We start from the raw sequence: 23773 nt of genomic DNA, 5'->3' as shown, positions 1-23773 counted from the left end.
CTGACTTTCCACAAACTTGGAGAACAAAGATGATTCTGATTTGTTTGTAGTTGTTGGAGATGGAGCAAAGCTTCTAACTCTTCTCTCCAGCCATCCTGATTCAGTCAATTTGCAGCTCAAAGTTATCTGGTCTTCTTCATGTTTCGCCTTCATTACCAAATTGTCTAGCAATCCACTTTCTTTGAACATATTGCTCTGGGCTTTTTGCAGCTGTATGGAAAACAAGTAATCCCCAGTGAAGAAGTAATGTGAATTAATAATACTCTGTAAATAATACTAAAAATACTCCTTTCTGTAGACAAACACCTACTATGGTGTCTCTGAATCACATGCAGCAAAATTCAAAGGTTTGCTAGTTGTACACGAAATTTTATCCAATTAAAACAAAATTTACTACAAATAAGCTGAACACATTGACAAACTGCATTTTGTTTCACAGAGTGTGAAATATATGAGGCATGAGTTTGATTTTCACAAAATAGGTTCTTCAAACACAAACAAAAACAATATAGCTGGGAGGTCAATTTAAAAGACTATGTTGTCCTGATGTAGGTATTGAATTGGTAAAAAAAGAAATATACAGGTAAATGGTTAACTCTACAATGTCCATTTTATGTTTATAGACCTGTTAACTTTAGTTTATAGGACTACATGTCATCATGTTTGGTCCTTGGCCTCAAACTGAGTGTTTTCTTGCTTTAACAAGAGTTAACAGGGTGTTGCAGCTCCACACACCAACAGTAGAAAGTGTTTTCTGTCTACTAAAACATGCGAATATCAGGGCAATTACAGACGCTTTGGGAGTTTGTGGTTTGAAAACAAGGACAGATGAGGTTGTTTATGGCCTTTAGCCATTATTGTAAATCCCCACCCTCCTGTCAGAGAAGGGAGCGCATCATTAAGTGTCTAATTAAAAAGTGTTATTTGCAAAAGCTGGAGCTAAAGTCACTGCCTGCCCCCACCCTCATGCAAATAAACAACTGCACTGTGTGTCATGCATTTCTGCAGGAGGCAGGGGGGTCTTAGGCATGCTGGGCCTGTAAATATATATTTAAAGTGGAGGGGCAGAGGTGGGAGGTTGGGGTGTTCAGGGGCAGCAGCAGGTGCTGAGCTCAGTCCAATGGATTCAGCAGTCAGTCTAAATTACAACATTGTTAAAGAATTACCACCAGTTTCAAGTTTCACTCATGTAAAAACTCCTGATCAAGACATATTCTCTGAAACCACAGACAGGAACCTTTGTGCTTAGATACTTTGTTTATTCCTGTATTCTGGTCCCTGTGTATTCTAGTTTATTGCTTAAGTGTTTCCTTGTGTCTTAGTTCAGCTCCTCTGTGTTAGTTAGTCTCCCTCCCCCAGTCACCCTGCTTACCTTCTGCATCCCACGTCATTCTCCACACCTCCCTCAGCAGATAAGTTTTCTAGCTTTCATTGTTCTCCACTTACATTTAGTTACCTTTTAATTGCTTTTAAGTGTGTCTAGATCCATTATAGGCAGATGGCGCTGAAAGTTTGAGTTGTCACATGAGGAGGAGAGTGGGATTTAGGGCTCTTTCATAGGTCCGGATCTTCTGGTGCTGTTCCTTTGTTCGGAGCTAGATTTTGTGAATTTATTCCTTTAGGAGTGTGCAAAGTGACTAGAATGTTTTTATATTTATTATTTTGTGGAAGCTTGCCTTGGGTATTTTATCATATGTGGGAAATATTCGGTGGGACCATTCAAATTATTTAAAAGAGATATTTTTCTAGAAAATATTCCTCTTTGCTTGATTGTTTTTTGTTTTCTGTGGCTTTTTGAGTGCAACCGCAGCAGCTTTATATCTTATATTGTTCTACATCTACAAAAAAATAGCACTAATTATATTTTATACATTCTAAAGAAAACGTTCTCCCATGTGGTTCTACACTAATATTCAATCAATTAGAATATTATTGAAAAGTTCATGTATTTAAGTGAAACACATTTTATTGACTAATTACACCCAGACGGCTGTTTTTAAGCCTTTATTTCACTTAATTATGATGATTGTCTGCTGATAAATCTAATGAAAAAAAGACATTTGAGATCCAAATAATACATCAGACCAATAAAAAAAGTATGTTTAATACCTTCTTATTTTATAAAGGTCTTTTTAATCTGACAAACGAGTCTCATTGAAAGCAATATTCTAATTTATTGAATATGACTTTTGTTTATAGGTGTTTCTTTCTCCATGTTACTCCGACATCTTTTTAAAAAAAAGTATTTTTCAGATTTCTTTCAAAATGCGTTGAAAGGAAACAGGGTGGAGAGAGGGTGGAAGACATGTAGTAAACATCAATGGCTTGGTACTCGAACCTGCAGCAGCCTGCACCACCGCTGCGCCTATTACTCCTACATCTTCACTCTATTATTGTCACACATACCTTGGTTCTATTCAAATCTTCTTAGGAATCTTCTATATATTAGGGCCTATTTTCCCTAACTCTGCTGGTTGGTCCTGAGAAAATAAACACATTCTTTGTTAAAGAAGTTACCAGGAGTAAGTTTTGTGTTACAGATCTTTGGATAAAAGTCATTCTGATACGCATGGTTACTGGAGTCATTTAATTTTAGTGGTGTTATGACATTAAAACTTCTACACAAAACATTGCTAACAGGCATCACCATACAGTAGGGTTGCTGCATTATATTCAGAATGGAGCACACAGAAAACTTTGTGTTAATAAATAAAACGGTTTTCATGGTGACGCGATCAGGATAGGATCGCATTTAGAAAGGCTCAGCTGTTTGCAGTCGGGTCTTCTCACTATATCAGGATGTCTAATTTCACCAGAGGTGTTTTTGGGCTTTAGGTTTCAAATGTTAGCGCTGTAATATTTATTTATCAACAATAAATGCATTGGGTAACTGCAGCTGCTATGTAGCATTCTTTGATGCATTCAGTTACACTTGGAAATCTGACATTTACCCTCTAAATGTAAGGAAATCTAACAAATAAATATAAACGAAGAAGCTGCTTCACTTTTTCACAGAAGATAATTAGATGTAAGGTGTTTCTCCCTAAACCTTCTGCAGTCACACATTTTTATAGTTGGTAATAATGGATAACAAGGTACCTTTTTGTCTTAGTTTTCCTCTCATGGCACCAGTCGTACTCAGATTAAATAAATGTCTCTGTTCAGAGAGTCGGGAGTTAAAGCGGTCTGATGCTCTGCGACTGTCAGTCATCTCTATAAAGGGCTTCAGATCTCAATCTCAGTCAATGTTTGGACTCTGCTGCCCAGGGGAAAGTAAAAAGGGCAGAGCTCCAGCATCTAATCCCCTGAAAACATTCCCGCTCTGAGTAATCAGAACAGACAACTGGAGCTTCTCTGCATCTGCCACTGCAGAAATGCTGAATGACTCCTTAGCGCGTGTTGATGTACGTGTTTCACAGCTGCTTACATGAATATACATGAAAATTATTGGAAATTATGAATCACCGTGCATGGGTGGAACAAAGCGGTGCAGGACTTGGATGGCTGTTACCATCGCCCCCCACTTTGAATCTTCCCAAATGTCAAAGTGTCACCTTACACGGAGTTTATATTTTTAGGTTGGTAGGGAGGTCTGTGCAGGCGTTGATGCTCCCCTCAGAGTTTACTGCCTGGCCCACATCCCATGGAGATCTGAATCAGGATCCTTTAGTCTCCTGGCACCTATTTTTAAAGGGGGGTAGGTGGAGTTTCCCTTCTCTCTTGCTCCCAGACCTGAGTTTGAGTCACAGCGGTTGGGTGTTGCCACTCTCTGGTCTCCTGCTGGTGACCCCAACGATCCTCATCCAGGTCTCCCGACTAAACCTGCAAACTTACAACTTCTGCTAAAATTTAAAAAAAAAATCCCAATGGATCAGCACAAGCTTCGCTCAGCAGGGGTTCAGGAGAAACTGGAGATCATCGGGGTGGAGGATGAGGCCGGCAATCCTATCAGCGCCCTCACTATCCTATCTCTGCTGGAGCGCGTGGCTGGCATCATCGACAATGTCCAGTCCTGCCAGCAGCGCATGGAGGAGCGGCAGCTGGAGCTGGAGAACAACATCAAGACTGTCCAGGGGGATGTGCTGAAGCTGGCCAAGGACCACAGCGACACCAGCGGCACAGTGGAGAAGCTCCTGCAGAAGACCCGCAAAGTGAGTGCCAATGTCAAGGAGGTCCGCACATGCGTCGAGAAGCAAAATGTCAGAGTCAAGAAGGTGGAATCGACGCAGGATGAGCTGCTCACCCGCAACAAGTTCAGAGTGGTCATTTACCAGGTAAGATGAGATGTTACGGAGGTCTCTTAAGCTGTCAACATGCTCCTTTGAAACCAGAGTCTGGAGGTATTGAGTTTTGGAAGTTTTCTTTAACTTTAATTTTAGTGCAAAACTAATCTGAAAATTAGCAAAGAATGATGCTGAACAATCTCAGGATGCCTACAAATCATTGGTCTCAGCTATAGAAACCATAAAACCCAGCTCAAATCTGAGTTTAGTCATTGAATAAGGCTGAGTTTTTCCTTTAATAGGAGCTGTGGTGTAATTAAATACCAGAAATAAATGGAAAACTGGGTGAGATCTTAACTCTTATGATCTGTGACTCACATCATTAGGCAGCCGATGCAATGGGAAGTTGAGCTGCAGCACTGGGAAATAAAGGGCAGCTGAATGTTCAAATTCTTAAGAGCCCTTGACTCTAAAACCCTTGCAATTTCTAGAAAAGGCTTCATCATTATGGTAAGAGGGCACACTGAAGACCTTAATCAGGTCGGCTGAGAGCAGGAAAACAAAGTGATTCACTGCAGTCGGACTGAACTCCATATGGAGACATTTAAAAACTTTCATTATTAAATATGCCAACAATAACATCCGTAAAGATGCCTGCTTAGAATATGTACCAGAAGCATATTTTTCATCTCCAGATAAGGACATGCTCCGATGTTCCGAAAATAAAGGCAAAATAAAATGAGGTTCTGATGACGTGTTCTGAACTGTAAGAGTCCAAAAAACCTGAGCTGAATGCAAAGAGGGCTGCTGTTGAGGAGATAGACGGGCTTTATGATGGTTTTTAATTGGAACCTTGTGGAGTTTTCTTTGGAAACTGCTGGTTAAGCAGAAAGAGAAGCTGATTTGAACTGAAGCCTCTTTGTCTTTGAACAACGACGGGTCAGCTTTGGTCCAGCAGGACAGTCAGATTTTAATCAGAGTGAAGATCAGAGTGGATTCACCTGGTAAACACGTTTTTGTGTTTATTTAAGAAACCTTTTTTTTTAATTCTGCCAAATCTATTCAAGGACAAATCAAGCTTTCTTTCTCTGATCAATAAAACACTGTTGACAGGCTAATTTTAGCATTTTCTTGATTTGTTTACCATCAAATCAACACCATCACTAAGATTAATCTGTTGGGTCAGGTCAGCAATATTTGGACCTTGGCAACAACAAATAACAGCCAAGGCATGTCTATCATAACTGCTTCCAATCTGCTTTAATCAAAGAAAAATCTGAATGTAGAAACCAGAGAGAGATTTTAGATGCAAGCAGTTTCAGTCCACAGGTAGACTCAACTGGGCCTCACAAGAACTGCTGGAAATAATCAGCTGCTTTTAGGTCTTATTTTACAAGCCAGCTTGAGAAAAGGTCACAGAAGGGATCATGGGAGTTTGATGACCGTATGAATCTGTAGAAGAACTACCACTGTGTCTTCTATGCATTCTAGGGGAAGAGCTGTGGGAGTATGGGATGCTGAGGTCTGCTTTTAAAGCCCATCCAGTCCTCCTATAAACCCAAAGCTGGTGCTGTGTTCAATGGTTCCAGAGTGGATTCAACTCCCTTGTCTGTGATCTGCTACTGGTGTTCATGGACAGGATCTACAGGTCCTTCTCAAAATATTAGCATATTGTGATAAAGTTCATTATTTTCCATAATGACATGATGAAAATGTAACATTCATATATTTTAGATTCATTGCACACTAACTGAAATATTTCAGGTCTTTTATTGTCTTAATATGGATGATTTTGGCATACAGCTCATGAAAACCCAAAATTCCTATCTCACAAAATTAGCATATTTCATCCGACCAATAAAAGAAAAGTGTTTTTAATACAAAAAACGTCAACCTTCAAATAATCATGTACAGTTATGCACTCAATACTTGGTTGGGAATCCTTTTGCAGAAATGACTGCTTCAATGCGGCGTGGCATGGAGGCAATCAGCCTGTGGCACTGCTGAGGTCTTATGGAGGCCCAGGATGCTTCGATAGTGACCTTTAGCTCATCCAGAGTGTTGGGTCTTGAGTCTCTCAACGTTCTCTTCACAATATCCCACAGATTCTCTATGGGGTTCAGGTCAGGAGAGTTGGCAGGCCAATTGAGCACAGTGATACCATGGTCAGTAAACCATTTACCAGTGGTTTTGGCACTGTGAGCAGGTGCCAGGTCGTGCTGAAAAATGAAATCTTCATCTCCATAAAGCTTTTCAGCAGATGGAAGCATGAAGTGCTCCAAAATCTCCTGATAGCTAGCTGCATTGACCCTGCCCTTGATAAAACACAGTGGACCAACACCAGCAGCTGACACGGCACCCCAGACCATCACTGACTGTGGGTACTTGACACTGGACTTCTGGCATTTTGGCATTTCCTTCTCCCCAGTCTTCCTCCAGACTCTGGCACCTTGATTTCTGAATGACATGCAGAATTTGCTTTCATCCGAAAAAAGTACTTTGGACCACTGAGCAACAGTCCAGTGCTGCTTCTCTGTAGCCCAGGTCAGGCGCTTCTGCCGCTGTTTCTGGTTCAAAAGTGGCTTGACCTGGGGAATGCAGCACCTGTAGCCCATTTCCTGTGCACGGTGGCTCTGGATGTTTCTACTCCAGACTCAGTCCACTGCTTCCGCAGGTCCCCCAAGGTCTGGAATCGGCCATTCTCCACAATCTTCCTCAGGGTCCGGTCACCTCTTCTCGTTGTGCAGCGTTTTCTGCCACACTTTTTCCTTCCCACAGACTTCCCACTGAGGTGCCTTGATACAGCACTCTGGGAACAGCCTATTCATTCAGAAATTTATTTCTGTGTCTTACCCTCTTGCTTGAGGGTGTCAATAGTGGCCTTCTGGACAGCAGTCAGGTCGGCAGTCTTACCCATGATTGGGGTTTTGAGTGATGAACCAGGCTGGGAGTTTTAAAGGCCTCAGGAATCTTTTGCAGGTGTTTAGAGTTAACTCATTGATTCAGATGATTAGGTTCATAGCTCGTTTAGAGACCCTTTTAATGATATGCTAATTTTGTGAGATAGGAATTTTGGGTTTTCATGAGCTGTATGCCAAAATCATCCGTATTAAGACAATAAAAGACCTGAAATATTTCAGTTAGTGTGCAATGAATCTAAAATATATGAATGTTAAATTTTCATCATGACATTATGGAAAATAATGAACTTTATCACAATATGCTAATATTTTGAGAAGGACCTGTAAAGCTGAGGCTGCAGAGGTTGTGTCTGGTTTGACAATGCCAGGGCCTCATCTCTGCTGGATGACTTGGTTCTGTTGGTGATTTTAGACCATGATCAGTGGTTTGTAGCTGAATATCCAGGACAGAAGATGACATTCTGCTTCTCCACATCTCAGGTTGTTGTTCTCAGCCAGTAAAAGGTGATCCACTCTGCTTCGAGTCAAGGATTGAAGCATACTGGTGTCTTGTTCAGGGGTGATGGTTTGAGTTGTTCCAGTAAATGATCTTCCACTAAAACTAAATCAAACACAGCATCAAACATTTCCTGGATGGGACCGTTGGTGATCTTTAGTGACGTGCCACTGAGTTGGGTCTCAGGTTGTGATTCTGTTTTACAGAACTTGTAAAGAACTGCCTCTAGCACCCCTACTGGTTAAGTGGTGGGACTGTTCTGGTGGAAAAGCCCTATGGGAGGAGACCCAGAACTCACTGGAAGAAGTATACTGTGATTTGCCCCCCTTGGGTTTCCTGATGAGGAGCCTGCAGATAGATGTCAGGGGGTTCACACCATCGGCCAACATCCAGCTGTCCATGCAACCAATTCTTCTTCTACTGTATTACTTCAGCTCAATGTTTTCTTATCAATGTGCTCAGCGCCACCACCAGGACACATCAAGAAGCAACAATAAAAGCAGAGAAATCTGTTTTACATGATTTACTTGACTAATTAAAAATGTGACATTTATAATCAACAGTTCATGTTTTTTGCAGATTGGATTGTCTTTCTGCTCTTTTTTCTAAATAATGTTTAAAATTAAGATGCAATATGTACATTTAGCAGTTTATTGACATTTTTTGGCCTGTAATCTAAACTTGATTTAGATCTAAGTCTTGAAATGTGTCTGCATACTGTCCGAAGATAAAAGCTTATCTTCATGTGCTGCTCTGCAGAGACACATTCAGTCCTCTGTCCTCACTGATGTCCAGATTTTCAGAATAGTAACCAGAGCTCTGTGTGCAGCAAACAGCTGCTGTGGATCTGTGACAGAGGAACCTATTCTGGGATCACAGCATTCTCCTGCGCTGCCAGAAGCGACAGGCCATAAACTGCTGTCCCCCCGAGTCAGAGTGTGAGACGGCAGCTCGACACGTGGATCGATATACAGCGAGAGGCGGGTGTCAGTCAGCCTCACCCACTGCAGCTGGCACTTTAAAGGACAGTGAGAGAGGAGATTAATACTATTTGAAAAATAAACTATATATATATATATATATATATATATATATATATATATATATATATATATATATGGATTACTACAGCCACTAGGAGGCAGCAGAGGGAGGTGTTGAGTTTAGTTCAGTTTTCATTCTTCACCTTTGCCTTTGGTCTGTATCACAATAGTGATAGTTGAACCCACTGTTTGCATTTGCTACCAACTTACTGAATCACCTACAGACAAAAACTGCACACTTTTCATTATGTAATTGAGTTGAGTCAATAAAATCGTTGAAGCCTCCTCCAGATTATTTGCTGGACCCAGTCTGATTCTTCTGATCATCAGAATTGCTCCGTTAATTGTTTTGAAATCCATTACATGTATATATCTTCTTCTTTCATCATGTTATTTTTTTTTATTGATGCATTCAGTAAAAGCTGATTAATGTCAATAGAGAGACCTGAACCCAGCCTGACGCAACAACGTTCCTGTAAGGAACAATCCGATTGTTCTCCATGCTGATCGGTGACTGGGACGTAACTGCTTCCAGTTTTTAGGAAGCTGACAGACAGCAGAGGGAATCAGGACTGGAGTTACGGACATATTGGGCAGTTATCAGAGCATCCATCAGTCATTCATGTAGCAACTACTTTAAATGACTTTAATGTTCCATAACTCGACCAGTCTCACTGGTTGTTAAAACTCAGATCAAGCTCAGCTTATCAGTAACATTAATTTCATCTGAAGACATATTTCTCACCTGTCCGATGAATCACATCTGCACTTTAGAAGATCATCCCTCCATCCATTCACCCGCTGTCCTTGCCGGGTCGTAGGGGGGTGGGGTGACTTTGGTCTCTATATCCAGCAGTCTTTGGGCGAGAGGCAGGGAACAGCCAAAGCTTGATTTTTTTAGAAGAATTTCAAATCTAATATTAGTGCCACCATGTCTGCCCACAAGACGAGAGACAAAATTAAGGAAGCAAACAAAACAATTAATTGTAAACTACTCACTACTTGTTGACTGGATAGGGATCTACATGTGTTTATTAAACTTAAAATGGGGGGTTGAAAATGACCCGCCAATATTACACTCATGATCTTTCTCGGGAGGCAGTCATGAGTGTAATATTGGCATATTAATATAGAACCTCCAACCACTATGAATTGTAGGAGGTGATATGAGACTGCAGAACGAGTGTGGCCTAGTCCAAACACAGACAGCAACAGGAGCTCAGTCTGCGGCGCCTACAGATTCATCCTGCTGTGTGCATCTGATCCGAGGAATGTGTTGATCAGCAGAATCTGATGAAGACAATAACAAGCTGAGGAGGGTGCAGAAAATAACTTTACTCATATTTAATGCACTTCATACAGGATGATTATGACGCAGAGCTCAGCCCTGGAGAAATCCTCCGCAGGTAAATGCGATTTGAAAGCCACGCCCCTTCGATGCTGCAATTCCCAGGTTCAGGATGGAATGCTCACATAACAGGGGATCTCGGCAGATTGACTTGTATGATGAACATCTTGATCCATAATAGTGGCTTCATGGTTCTATGTCGTTGAACTGATGTGAAAGGGGCTGGATCGGCAGTAAAACAACCCTGATTAAAGACAAAGAAGTTATCAACTATCGGAATATTCTCAGGAATCAAGATGGAGATTATATTGATGGAGTTTTTGGACCTAATGGGAATTTTGAGGAATGTTTGGTAAAGGGACAGGAAAGGACCTTAATTTGGAAACTGTCTGGACACTTAAGTGATAAAACATTACAGGGAGTGACTACTGTGAGTAAGAAGTTGCTGTTTACTTCCCGGACCCATTGTGTTTCTGCTCCGTGGTTCTGCCGCTTCAGGCCCTCTTCAGATGAAGGGATTGTGGCAGCAACTTCCACAATGGTTCCACATGCCCAGAGGTCACTCCTAAAGGATCAAGCTGTCTTTGCCACTTCTGGTACTGGTTTTGGGATATACAGAAGCTCGTTGCTTTGTTTTCACACCTGGGTTGGATAACCTCAGCGGTGTCTGCCCTGAACAAACGCCTCAGATGTGAACATAAGGAAGCCCACCAGAGCCTCACTTAAAAGAGACAAATTGGTGCAGGGGAGGGATGTCCAGCTCCAGTCCTTGAGGGTCGGTGTCCTGCAGGTTTGAGATATTTCTTTTTTCCAACAAAGCTGATTTAAATAGCTAAATTACCTCCTCAACATGTCTTTAAGTTCTCCAGAGGCCTGGTAATACGCCAGTCAATTGACTCAGGTATGTTGACCCAGAGTGACATCTAAAACATGTCTGGTACTGGTCCTGGAGGTGTGATGGAAAACATCTCAGCCACAGCTCCAAAGACCATCCAGGTCCTGGTGACTTGGTTTGGTTTCTTGTCTCGATACGAGGGTGATTGGGGCAGCCAATCAGAAGCAGATTTCTAGGTAACATTATGTTATGATTCTGGTATGTCTGCTCTACCTTGTCTCCCTGGCTGCAATCAGCAGATTAGATGCACCTGGTGGCTGCTGCAATCTAGTGCAATCTGTGGAATGCCATACACCTGTGTCTTCCCTGATATATACTGACTCTGACAAGCAGACGGTGCCAGATTTTTGAAAGCCATCGTGTGAGTAGATATCCAGCGTTCCTTCCTGTCTGATCATTGTTCTTCACCTTGCCTTTCCTTTTGGATTTATGCCTCTGCCTGCTCCCTGTCGGACTATTTGGATTTCGGTCGTCGACTTTGTTTCCTGCATCTGGTTAATGCCTCTGCCTGCCCCTTGCCTGACGCCTCTTGTTCCAATCGTTGATCCTGTTTCTGTCCTTGGATTATTGAGCCAGCCTAGCCCTCAGATTATTCAGCCTGGAGTCACTTTTTACCTGTGCTGAGGAGATCACCGCCTGCCGCCCACTGAGGTTTCCCCTCTGGGTTTCAAGTTCCACTCAAGACAAAAGCAGTGATTCCTGGAAGCTGAGGAGTGTTATCTGTGTGACGTTTTCCTGTGGCTGAATAAACCTTTTAAACTTTCAGTACTGTGTCTGGCTGAATCTTGGATCAACCTTTTTCTGATTCGTAGCACATTAGGGTTATGTGACATCATACAACCAATGAGCTTAAAGCAGTGTGAAGTTACCCAATCAGAGAGTTTCACAGATGTGACATCTTTAGCAAAAATATTTCACTTTTTAAATAAATGAGTCATCTGCTGGACGCTGCTCTGCACATTCAGGGCATTTCACACGTTTCACACATAAAAGCAGTTTCACATTGAGAACTTAAAAAAATAAACAAACCTTACAGAAATATTATGGATTATTTGTATTAAAAGGATATGAAATGGTTAACTTGAACTGTTATTGAAATTATTTGGGGTTATTGCAAGTTTATCATTATATAATTGCATACAGCTGGCCATTTGAAATGGGCAGGACAGCAGAGAGTCTTTGGAAGGAAAAAGGTAAAAATGTTTAGTTCACGGAGGTCAGCAGCGACAGTAGACACTCAGACACCAGGCACATGATGAAGTCCTATACGGGTCAGATTCCCCTATCGGATGGAGACCCAAACACCAGTCATTACATTTTACAAGGATGAAAGCACAGTGCAAAGTTCACGAAAGAGCAGGACAACTTTTCCTGCAAGTGTTGTCCACACACGGTTAATTGGAACTACACTGAAATACATAATTAGAAAAATTACTAGCAAGTCATATCAACACACAAATAAGCAGCATTAGTCTAGAAAAAAAAAAACAGGAGCAATAGGTTCATGAAAGACTGTAGCTGGGTCCAGTCAGATTTATGTTCAGAAGCAAATAATAAAGCTGATATTTCATGGGTAACCAATTTTCAGAACATGATTGCAGCTTTCTTAACCAAGTCAACTTGGGTTGAGGATGATTATGGACACTAATCTGCAGAAAGTCTGGTTGTGGTTGTAGAAACTAAGATAAGACAAGCTGCAGTATCGGCTTTGGACTCGGTGACTGCCAACTCAATGTGAAAAGATAAAAACTTTTAGATAAGATAAAAACCAGCACCAAAACTGTATTTTTGGACCTGGAAATTATCAGAGTCTAACTATTAATAAATTGTGTTCATGTAAAACAGAAACAAGATGTAGTCTGCTGATAAAAACATAAGTCTGGTCCATAAATACTGTTCAAACTCACCTTTATAGACCAATTATTACCCGGCATGTTTGTCTTTAATCTAGTTTCAGGATATCTATAAAGTCAGATTAAACATTGTTCCTGTTTCCATTTTTTATTTTAAACCTGAGAAGTTGACCTTATTTTGATCTTCAACCAGAAGTAAAACCTCATCATTAATGAATGATCTGTTCAGATGCTCCCTGCAGTTTTCTCAGCTCCACTAGATAACCTTCTGAGTCCAGGTTCAGCCCAGTTTGATCCCAGCGGTCCGACCTGCACAGGAGACCCTCGTAGTGTCGAGTTTCCTTATGACGGATGGGCTGCCGGTTATTCTGAGGCCTCCGTTCGTGTCCTAATATAGAGCTTCGGCTGTGGTCATTTAACCAGGAGTCCTTTGTTGAAGACGCTCGTCCCTGGAGGATGAATGATGAAGGTGGACAGTAATAAGAAAAAGATTAATGGCCGCTACGATCCACCCAGGACTCCTTTACTCCCGCTGCTCTTCACAGAACCACATGTTACTAAAATGTGTAACTTTAGACCAGTTAATGGCTTTCTGGATCTGAGGGAAGTGATGAGCACTGACCCATAATTCACTTTTTTTGAAGATGCGTATTGTTCATTGGTTCGTGGAGTCTTTACTTAATGTTTGTCTCTGCACTGATTTTGCACATCCTTTATGTTTTGGTGATCTGTTTGTAAGGACTCATATTTCTGTTTTTTCACAATCATATTGTTTTTTTAGTTTTTTCGCTATTTGTAGCATTTGTCACATACAGTGACATGCAAAAGTATTCAATCCCCTTTTTCTCATTTTGTCATGCTTCAACAACAAAACGACACAAAGTACTAGACAATTGTGAACTTTTTAAAAGGTTTTAACAATTTAAATCTGAAAAGTGCGGTGTGCATTTGTAACTTTCATAACTCTGATGCCCCTAAATAAAATCCACTGCAATAGTCTTCAGCAGAGATCTAATTAGCGGACAATTAGTGGAACAAATGTATCTAGTTTAACCTCTAAATGCAGCTGTTTTGTTTCTGACCCCAGAAGTTCTTTAGAGAACATACGAAAACAACCACATCATGAAGACCAAGAACCACAGCCGGCAGGTCAGGGAGAGAGCTGTGGAGAAGTTTGAAGCAGGATTAGTGTCTCAAATGATATTCCAAACTTTGAACATCTCCTAGAGCTCATTTCAAACCATCATCTGAAGATGGAGAGAGGATGGACCAACTGGAGACCTTCCAAGACATGCATTCCTACCTAAATTGACAGGCTGGTCAAGGAGAGCATTAATCAGAGAAACAGCCTGGAGGTGCATAGTAAATCGGGAGGAGCTGCAGAGATCCACTGCTCAGGTCCAGATAGCAGAATGACAAGAAGAAAACTATTGCTGAAAGAAAACTAACATGGCACATCACCCTGAACACACACTGCCCACAGTTAAAGAGGGTGGTGGTAGCATCATGCTGTGGGATGCATTTCTTCAGCAGGAACAAGGAAGCTGGTCAGGGGTGATGGGAAGGTGGATGGAGCTAAATCCAGAACAATCCTGGCAGAAAATCTGTTAGAGGCTGCAGAAGACTTGAGGCTGGGGTGGAGGTTCACCTCCCAGCAGGACAATGATGAGTTACAATGGCCTAGTCAAAGTCTGATCTGTGTCAAGACATGAGAATTTCTATTTACAGAAGCTCTACATCCAGTCTTACTGACATTCAGCTATTTTGCAAAGAAGAGCTGGCAAAAACTTCAGTCCTTTGATGCGCAAAGCTGGTGGAGACAAACTATGAAAGACTTTGAGTTGTAAATTCAGCAAAATGTGGTTCTAAAAATTATTGTGCCAGAATTCAAGTGAATTAAAAGCGACACCCCACTTTTCTAAGTTATGTCATAAAAACCTGAAGGTCAACTTTTATTATAGGCACCAGGCTCCCTACCACCCTGGAAGAAACAAGTGGGATGGATCCTTTTCCTTTCATTTCCAGTTTTTCATACTTTGTGTTGGTATTTCCCAAAACAAATCCAGAAATATTTCCTCAACTTAGACATTATTAAAAGAATGAAACTATGATTTCCTCTAATTGCTAACAGAATAAAACACTAAGGTTCAACACTGATGTCTGGGTAAATTAGCACTGAGGCTCCATCCATTTATTAGCTTTATGATCCTGGTGTTTGGCAGGCATGCAGTATGCTGGCCAGTCCATCACACACAGCTGCATTTGTTGTTTCAAGCTGCAGTTTGCAAACACCTTTATAAAACCTTTTTGGTTCTAGGATTCATAAACCCTGATTAAAACAGTGGGTAGAAACAGTGTTTGCAGCTCTGATGTCGCTGGATAACTGCTGACTTTCCAAAGCAGGGGGGCATTTTCCACCTGGCTGCTGCTGTTGTGCTGAGCGTTAACAAACATCAGCTGCAGGTTAAGAGAGATTATAAACTAGATTGTTGACATTAAGACATCTGCTTGCAGGATTATTGACACACTATGATTATGGTTCCTACTTCAATTTGAAATATCAATAGACATAACACATTTGCTGGAAAAGTCACATGATGTTACGGCTCTGTGGAAAATTATTAGCATTTTTAATCTAAAACCAGATCGGAACCAGCTCTACCTGCAGCACTGATCCTTACTGGTGTCGTTTTATTGTAAAAACCTAAACTTACACTTAAAAAACACCAGTTTGGATTCAGTTTAATGTGTAATGGTGCATGATTTTATTCCAGTGTGTCTGTGTGCTCCTATAATCACCTCCTCTGATGCTCTGAACGTCCTGTCGGTGGCTCTTTCTCTTCATCTCCTCTCAGGTTATTAATACATACTCTGACCCACATTCCCGGTCGGTGTAATTATTGTTTCATTCACTGTATTCAGGCTCGCTCTGACAACACCTCCATGATTAATGAGTGTGATCATTGCGGGTGGCCACAGCTTCAGCGTGATTAACTCACAGCCAAAGTCATCGGTGGGGTGCAGCAGGTGAATTGTCCTCAGTGAAAACATGATCATTCTGGTTCTTTTAAATGCTAAAACCCATTTTTTATATTAAAATGAATGGCTGATTAAAGGAAGAATACCTGCTGAGGTTGATGCAAACCTGTAGCACAGTCTCTGCAGTCAGATTATTTCTGTAGGAATTATAAATACCTGAGCAGCAGCTTCCTCAGCTGATATCAGATGGGAGGTTATTATTACTGCTGGTCTTCAGTTTTAGGTGCCAGCAGGTTTTTCTCTCAATGAGCTCCTCGTATATAAAAATAGCGACACTGGATCTCATGATGATGGCCCTGTTTTCAGATGGAAAAAGGGGCTGCAGGTCAGGTCTAACAGAGCACCTCTGAGCCATATCATGCTTCAGTCTGAGCTGCCTTCAGTTCAATAAGCAGCAGAGTAATTTAGCCATAATGGATAGAAGAGATCAGGTTCATCTGCACTTGGACAGCTGAGCCGTCTGCTGAGAAAATGGCAATCTGTGCAGAGCAAATGTGATGTATGATAAGAGAGGACGTTCAGATGGAACTGTGCTAAAGGTAAAAGAATCAAGAAACCTTTAAAAACAGGAAACATCTTATATTAAGACATATGCAGATAATGTAGATGCCTAACGTTTGTTCACAGGTTATCCAGTCCAGAGATTAATCTGCAGCACAGGCAGCCATTTGGGTTCTAACCCCACCTTGAAAACTTGTCTTCCTCGCTTTTCTGTTTGCCCATTTTCTGTCTGATTTCTGTGAATAAAGGTGTAAATAGTGACTCAAATATATATATTTATATAAAAAACCTTTTTTAAATGATCTCAGTTGTTTAATAATAGTAATCATGTTACTTGAAACCAAAGCTTTTTGGTCTTTTAAAATTTAATTTAACTGTAGGATTAGATTCTGCCGACAGCTCCAAAAATGTGATGCTAAACTTCAATTCAATTCAGTTTTATTTATATAGCACCAATTCACAACACATGTTGTCTTAAGACACTTCACAAAGTCAGGTTCATTCATTCCAATTAATCCTAACCATTGAACAGTTCAGTCAGATTCAGTTATTTATTCAAATTGGAGAAAAAGTTTTTCTATCTAAGGAAACCCAGCAGATTGCATCCAGTCAGTGACTTGCAGCATTCCCTCCTCCTGGATGAGCATGTAGAGACAGTGGACAGTCACTGGTGTTGACTTTGCAGCAATCCCTCATACTGAGCATGCATGTAGCGACAGTGGAGAGGAAAAACTCCCTTTTAACAGGAAGAAACCTCCAGCAGAACCAGAACCAGGCTCAGTGTGAGCGGCCATCTGCCACGACCGACTGGAGGTTTGAGAGAACAGAGCAGAGACACAAAGAGAACAAAGAAGCACTGATCCAGGAGTACTTTCTATGGGAAGGAAAAGTAAATGTTAATGGATGTAGCTCCTTTAGTCGTTTCACCTAGAAAGAAAGAACAGATAAACTCTGAGCCAGTTTTCAAGGTTAGAATCTGAAAGAGAGAACATAGAGTTAGTGACAGTAGAAGCTCAGTCAGTAGCCATGTCTAGGAGAGAGAAAGGGTTAAACACTGAAAGACAGGGCTATGTGGATCATCTGTAGAAGGTGAGCATTAAGTTGTTGCCAGCAGAAGCTCGGACGATTCTCCTCTCCAGAAAGGTGTCACAGGTAGACACAGAGTCAGGCCAGGTGTAGCTACTAGGAAGAGAAAAGAGAGAACATAAAGTTAAAAGCTGAAATAACAGCAAATAATGCAAAATTGGAGAGTAGTGTGAGAATGTAGCGAAGAGGGTGAAAGTGGTCATTATGTCCTCCAGCAGCCTAAGCCTATAGCAGCATAACTACAGAGATAACTCAGGATAAACTAAGCCACTCTAACTATAAGCTTTATCAAAAAGGAAAGTTTTAAGCCTAGTCTTAAAAGTAGACAGGGTGTCTGCCTCACGGACTAAAACCGGTATTTTGCTAAATAAAGAAGTCTTCAGGTGGGAGTGACCGAGATGTTTTAATTGCTTGGCTGACATATATTCAAACTTATTTTTTTAAGTTCAGACATTTATTTCCAAGCTTATATATCCACTCACCATTGAGTCCAAAATGATTAATTATTAATTTTATCAACATGTTTGTTCTTGATCGAAGTGATGTTAATATTTTGGCCCAACCAGCGTCTCGACTTGAATTTAATCGAGGATCTGTGGACTGAGCCAAAGATTAGGGTGATGGTGAGGAGGTCTTCATAACTCCAAGACTCAGAGCTTATTGCAAAATATGAATTATTAAAAATGAAAAAAATGTATATTCATTGTATTGTTCTTTTACCTTTTTGCAAATTGTTGTCATTTTTTCAGTCAGAAACAAATCCTTTTTTTTTGTTTTTTGTTTTTTTTGTTTTTTTTTGGGCTTACCTTAGCCAGCAGGTTCTTTTGATTATTTTCTCATTAATTTGGCACCAGTGTTAGAATCATCAGGGGTTCTGAGTCAAACATTTAATCTGGTTTTTGGTACATTTTTCAGATTTAGGTATAAAAACGACTCAGTTTTAGGAAACCCACAAATATTTCAGCAGAGATTAAATTCCAGGTTTGTTAGTTTAATTTTTGTTGTTTAATTAAACTAGACTCCATGAAACGCTTTTTACTGCTTCTTAAGGCAGACAAGAAGATTCAGATTCTACGTCATCCAAGAAATGTATTGGAAGCACTTTGCCACCATCTAGTGGTCGGAACGTGAACAACATCTGGTTGTGGTTTTACAGCTGACCAGAACGGATCCTGCAGAAACTTTCGCTGTAATTTAATTTCAGCACCAATACAATAATCAGTATACCTGAAACTGGCAAATTTGTTTATTATTCCCAGGCCTGACTAAATGTATATGTACTGTATTATAGCTTGCATGTGCAATGTTCAAATTAACAATTTCTTCTTAAGTTCTTATCTGCTTGACAACAAACAGCACCTTCATTTTTTATATATAATTATAAATATATATAATAATATAATATATAATATATAATCTATCTTAGTGAAACTGTTGTAGACCCCACCCTGTAGTTCCCCACCCCGCCATTTCTGCATCTCTTTCTTCAATTATCTCTATGTTTGTCCTTTATTTCCACACAGTCTCCTCTGACAGAGCCACACTAATGGTCTCCCTTCTATTGTGAGCTTTGATATTACCTGCATTGTTATATCCTCATTTATAAGCCATTTTGGATAATAATGTCTAGCATAAACACATAAATATAAAACCTTTACTTGGATTATTAAGCTTGTTTAATATCTCATCATTATTATCCTACGATAAAAGGTATTCATGAAAAATATGTCTGTAGCTACCTAACCATACATTTCAATTAACCATAATCCTGAAACCATATAAAGTTAAAAATGACCTTCATATTCCTAACTACAAACATGATTGTGACTTTAAAAAGCATCTGCCACTAGAGGGCACTAACATTTGGAGACGTTTATCATGTGAAAATGACTAATCAGATTTTCAGGAAACCTTCAACATACCTTCATGCAGTAGACTGAAGGCCCTAGTGACGATTGACGAAAGTTGGTGGGGCTTATTAACAAAAGTTTGAAAAAATCACCTGGTTGTTGCAATGAGCTCAGATTTTCAGGATTTGTTCCTTGGGTGATCCTGAACATTTCACATGCTCTAATCATAACTCTGTCTTGAAGTCTCTTACTGAAATTCTCCAGAAGTTTGTCTTCTCATTCAATCTTTTTGTCCCTGAATCCTTGCTCAACCCTAACAAACTTGTGCACACCCACTTCAAGACATAATGCCCAGAAATCCTCTTTCATTTAGGTTGAATCCCTGCTGTTTTTCTCAGGATAGTAACACATTAAACCTTGAGTCTTTTTCATTCTCCAGTTCTTTAAACAACCACCATGAAAACAATCCAGTGTTGTATGGAATATAGAAACAGTCATCTGAGAAATTTTAGGGCAGACGGGCAATTTGTAATGAATCTTCCAATTTCTGCTAAAAATATCTATAAAAAATGCATTGGAATGGATGGAGTATTTTCAGTAGGAAAAACTCTTTGGTCCACAGGTGGGGAGATACTGAAGCGAGTACGAGATATAAGGTTCCTCATCTCACAAAACTGAGAGTTTTCAGACGCAGCATGAATTTTTGGTGAATTTTTAACGTTTGGATTAAATGCTGTGTTCACTTACAAACTGTCAATTGTTCATTTCTTTTAAAAAAAATCATCATGGGAATTTCAAATAGTATTTGTGAGATGGAGATGAGAATTGTTCAAGATTTCACAGTTAATATAAAGTTTCTGTGTATCATTGTAGGGTGAGACGGAGGTCCCATCAGTGGCTGTCACCAAATCTCCCAAAGGACCTGGGCTGGAAGGTTTGGAGATTGAGCCCGATGCCTACGATATCCCCGCGGACCTCTCCTCCGACGAAGAGTACCTGAGAGACGAGGAGCCAGATCCCTCACGAGCTGCTCGAATCAAGAAATCCATGGTAAAGAGCACTGAGACCCTGAAGGCTGCCTTCTCTAAGGAGAACATGAGCAAAACTAAAGACAACCTGGGCACCAAGTTCCACAACCTGGGCGAGAAGGTCATGCCACCAGAGAGGAGAGAAAAGATGCACCAGGCAGGGGAAAGGCTGAAGCAGTCTGGCGAGCGGCTGAAGGACAACATTGCCAAGAAGGGTCCAACCAAAGAGACCTTCCGCATCAAGCTGAAGAAAGAGAGGGCCGTCGCTGAGGGCCAGGAGGGAGTCGAGGCAGAGGGCGAGCCGGCCGGGCCCAAAGAGGAGAAGCCAGAGAGCTCAGTAGAAACAAAGAGGGAAGGACCGGTGGAGGAGGTTGGCGCTACCCGGGTATCAGAATAACAGAGAAGTTGTATAAATAGGAAGCAGGACGCTGGACAACGAAGGTCTGAGATTATAGGTGATTGTCTCAATAATTAAGGGGTCTAAATCTTAGAGAAAAAACATTTATTAAATCTGTGAATTCAAGCCATCAGATGTTGTTTTTTTGTCTTTCTAACATCTAAAACTATGAGACGTGATCCAGTTTAGGGTTATATAGGAAAGTTCTCTAAAGTTCAGGATTCATATGAAAGATCGGAGAACAGATGAGGCGGAGGTTTATTACTTCAACGTGACTGGAGGGAAAAAAGATCAAGTTGGAAAGAGATTCTGAATGTTGACACTTGCATAAAAGTCTTTAATCTAAATGTACATAAAATCCTGTACAAACTTCCCATCTCAGAAGGTGACATTGGCTTCAGCTGGTCTGATGTCTGACTGGTTTCTGTCTGCAAACTAGAACATCTGCCTGAGCTTAGATAGAACAACTGATAGAAGAAACTAAGATATTTGACTGCCTAGAAGCTGAAAGCTACCTTCAAAACACATAAATGCCACACAAGTTTTTTAAAGATAGATGTGGCTGCACACATCGTCTCTATTTACAAATTCTTCAGAATTCAAAAAGTTGTTTTTTTTATTTTGATCCAGCAAAATTAAATATGTGCACATTTCCCCAACATCTGACCTAAGAAACAGGGAAAAATTTGTCCGGCGCAGGTTTCTGAGATGAAAACTGATAAAAATGTAGATTTTAGAGTAACACACCCCTCTTCCAAGCAGCAGTGACCTCAAGCAGACTTTAATTACTCATCTGAAAGTGAGTTTTAGCTCATTTCTTCCACAACTGTTAAAATCGTTGCTGCTTTTTAACGACTGTTTTTTTAAGTGCAGTTAATTGACCTGAGATGATTACAGAGGTCACCGCTTTGATTGGACTTCAGATTTTCTGCTCTTTGATCATCGGATGCTCTGAATTTATCCAGTAGAAACTCAGCTTTAAAACACAGATCATTGGACTGCATTAGGAGAGAATCTCACTGTGTCGTATTGTATTCATGTTTTTGGACTGCTGCTATCCATTTACTGCAGTAAGAAAAGTTATTTAGGTCAACTTTTAGTATTTTCTTATTTTTTGATCACACCTAAATGCTGGGAAATGGGAAAATAAAGCATTGACTGTTAGTGTCTCTCTCACTGTATTACTTGTGTTTTGATTTTGTATTAATAAAGTTCACCTGAAACAAAATAATCACCTCTGCTGGATCAAATAATCAAACAGTGTTGTGTGTTTCTTATTGTTTAATTTGACTGGATTATCAGTTCTATTATTCAAGAGAAAAACGATGAAAAATATAAATAATAATTAGCTGTCTCTATCATCTATTCACATTTAACTTCTCCTGTTCGAGGCTGTTTGCTTAGTGGGTTGAGTGGCTGCTGGGGTTCCTGCTGGTTGGTTTGAATAGTTAGTGTCTGGATTTCTTGGTTGACTGGTTATTTAGGAGGTTCTTTATAGTTAAGTTGAGTTTTGCACGTTGTGCTGGTTGGTTTGTTGGTTTATTAGTTGTCTGGATAGTTAGTTGTATTGTTTATGTGTTTAGTTTGTTGTATGCTTGTTTTCTTCTGTATCTAGTTGGTTTTAGGTTGTTTTTTGCAGGCTGTTATTAGTTTGGTTGACTGGTTTACAAATGTTCCTTGTCCTTTCTTTATCCATCAGTGGTTCATCATCTTGTTTTTATTTGCTGACATGAACAAACTATTTAAAAACATAATAAAAGAAAGATATTTTCTGTTCACAGTTGAATTCAACAAACATTATGTTTGGTGGTTGAACTGTTTTCTATCTACCAAACTCGTTGTTTTTTTCCCAGATTTGTGGAGTTATCAGTAAGGTCCGTTAACCAGCAGCAGAGGGTCTGGTTCCATCTGTGGCTCAAATTGAATCACAGTCTGGCTGTCAGATGGAGAAAAACATGAATCAACAGAATCCATGGGAATCCTCTCAGCTGCTGGTGTGTTTCTGCTTCCCTCTGGAGGGGAGTTTACTATCTGACTCGTCTCTGTGTGGACGGAGGCTGTAGGAACTAGAAACATGTAGATTTATTTCCTTTGTTTCAAACACGGGGAGCTTAGTTCCTCAGAGTCAAACCACAGCGCAGATGGACAACCTGTAACAATGATAGGAGAGGCTGAAGGCTGATGCAGCAGTTCAGAGGAGTGTCTGTGAGGCTTTTATTTTGAAATATATACGTTCAAAATAAAAAGTCAGCACAGGAGTTGGAGGTTATTGTGATCGGGTCGACTGAGCGATCTGGGCTGCAGGAAGCTGTGTGCTTTTAGTGGATCAGGTGTAAAATGTTCTCTGACTGTAACAATGAACTGTCAGACCAAGTCCTTATTTCTCAGATCTCTGTTCTGGATGTTGGACATGGGTCGGCACAATGGAGCAACAATGCCTCGCTGCAGGAAGGTCTTTGGTTCAAATCCAATCCAGGGTCCCTCTGCATGGGGCTTACATGTTCTCCCTGAGCCTGTGTGGGTCATCTCTGGGTACTCTAGCTTCCTCCCACTATCACTGTTACAGGCTGTTCATCTGTGCTGTGGTTTGACTCACATGACTGTTAGGTTGATTTGTCTCTTGATGTTGCATGTGTGTGTGTGTGTGTGTGTGTGTGCGTGCTTGTTTGTCCTGTGTGTCTCACCACTGGAGATCGACACCAGCAACCCTACAACAATAAGTGTGCTCAGAAAATGAATGGATTGTTTTTTGTGAAGGTTGGTGTAAAATGTTTTGTGTAAGATGGATGATTTCTCCTCTTTGCTGTATGTGTTTCTTGTCCTATTGTTGCCTTTGCTGCACAAACAGAAGCACCACGTTGTTGCAAACACAGGCAACAAGGAGAGATTAAGCTTCAGGTGGAAAAACATAAATAAAAAGATGAAGGCCTAAACATATAAAGAAAAAATAGTTTACTTTCAAAGAAATGTTTCAGCAATTATTTATTATTTTAAAGCAAATCACATCTAGTTAATTTTTATCATTATGTTTTCAGTTTTTACTATTTGTGTGTAACACTTTTGTCTTGACTCAAATATTCATATTTATACTAT

General features: G+C 40.4%; 1 protein-coding gene across 1 annotated transcript; it reads left to right on the top strand.

Moving 5' to 3' along the window:
• Positions 1 to 3702: 3702 nt before the first annotated feature.
• On the top strand, positions 3703 to 21938 carry cavin4a (caveolae associated protein 4a). The gene is made up of 2 exons (XM_047368791.1): positions 3703 to 4274; positions 20129 to 21938. The coding sequence occupies exons 1-2, from the start codon at positions 3867 to 3869 to the stop codon at positions 20678 to 20680; spliced, it is 960 nt and encodes a 319-aa protein (XP_047224747.1). The 5' UTR covers positions 3703 to 3866; the 3' UTR covers positions 20681 to 21938.
• Positions 21939 to 23773: the final 1835 nt, after the last annotated feature.

Source organism: Girardinichthys multiradiatus, chromosome 6 (genome assembly GCF_021462225.1).
Source record: "Girardinichthys multiradiatus isolate DD_20200921_A chromosome 6, DD_fGirMul_XY1, whole genome shotgun sequence".
NCBI lineage: Eukaryota > Metazoa > Chordata > Actinopteri > Cyprinodontiformes > Goodeidae > Girardinichthys > Girardinichthys multiradiatus.
The sequence above is the reverse complement of the archived record's forward strand: the minus strand, read 5'-3'. Positions and strand labels throughout refer to the sequence as shown.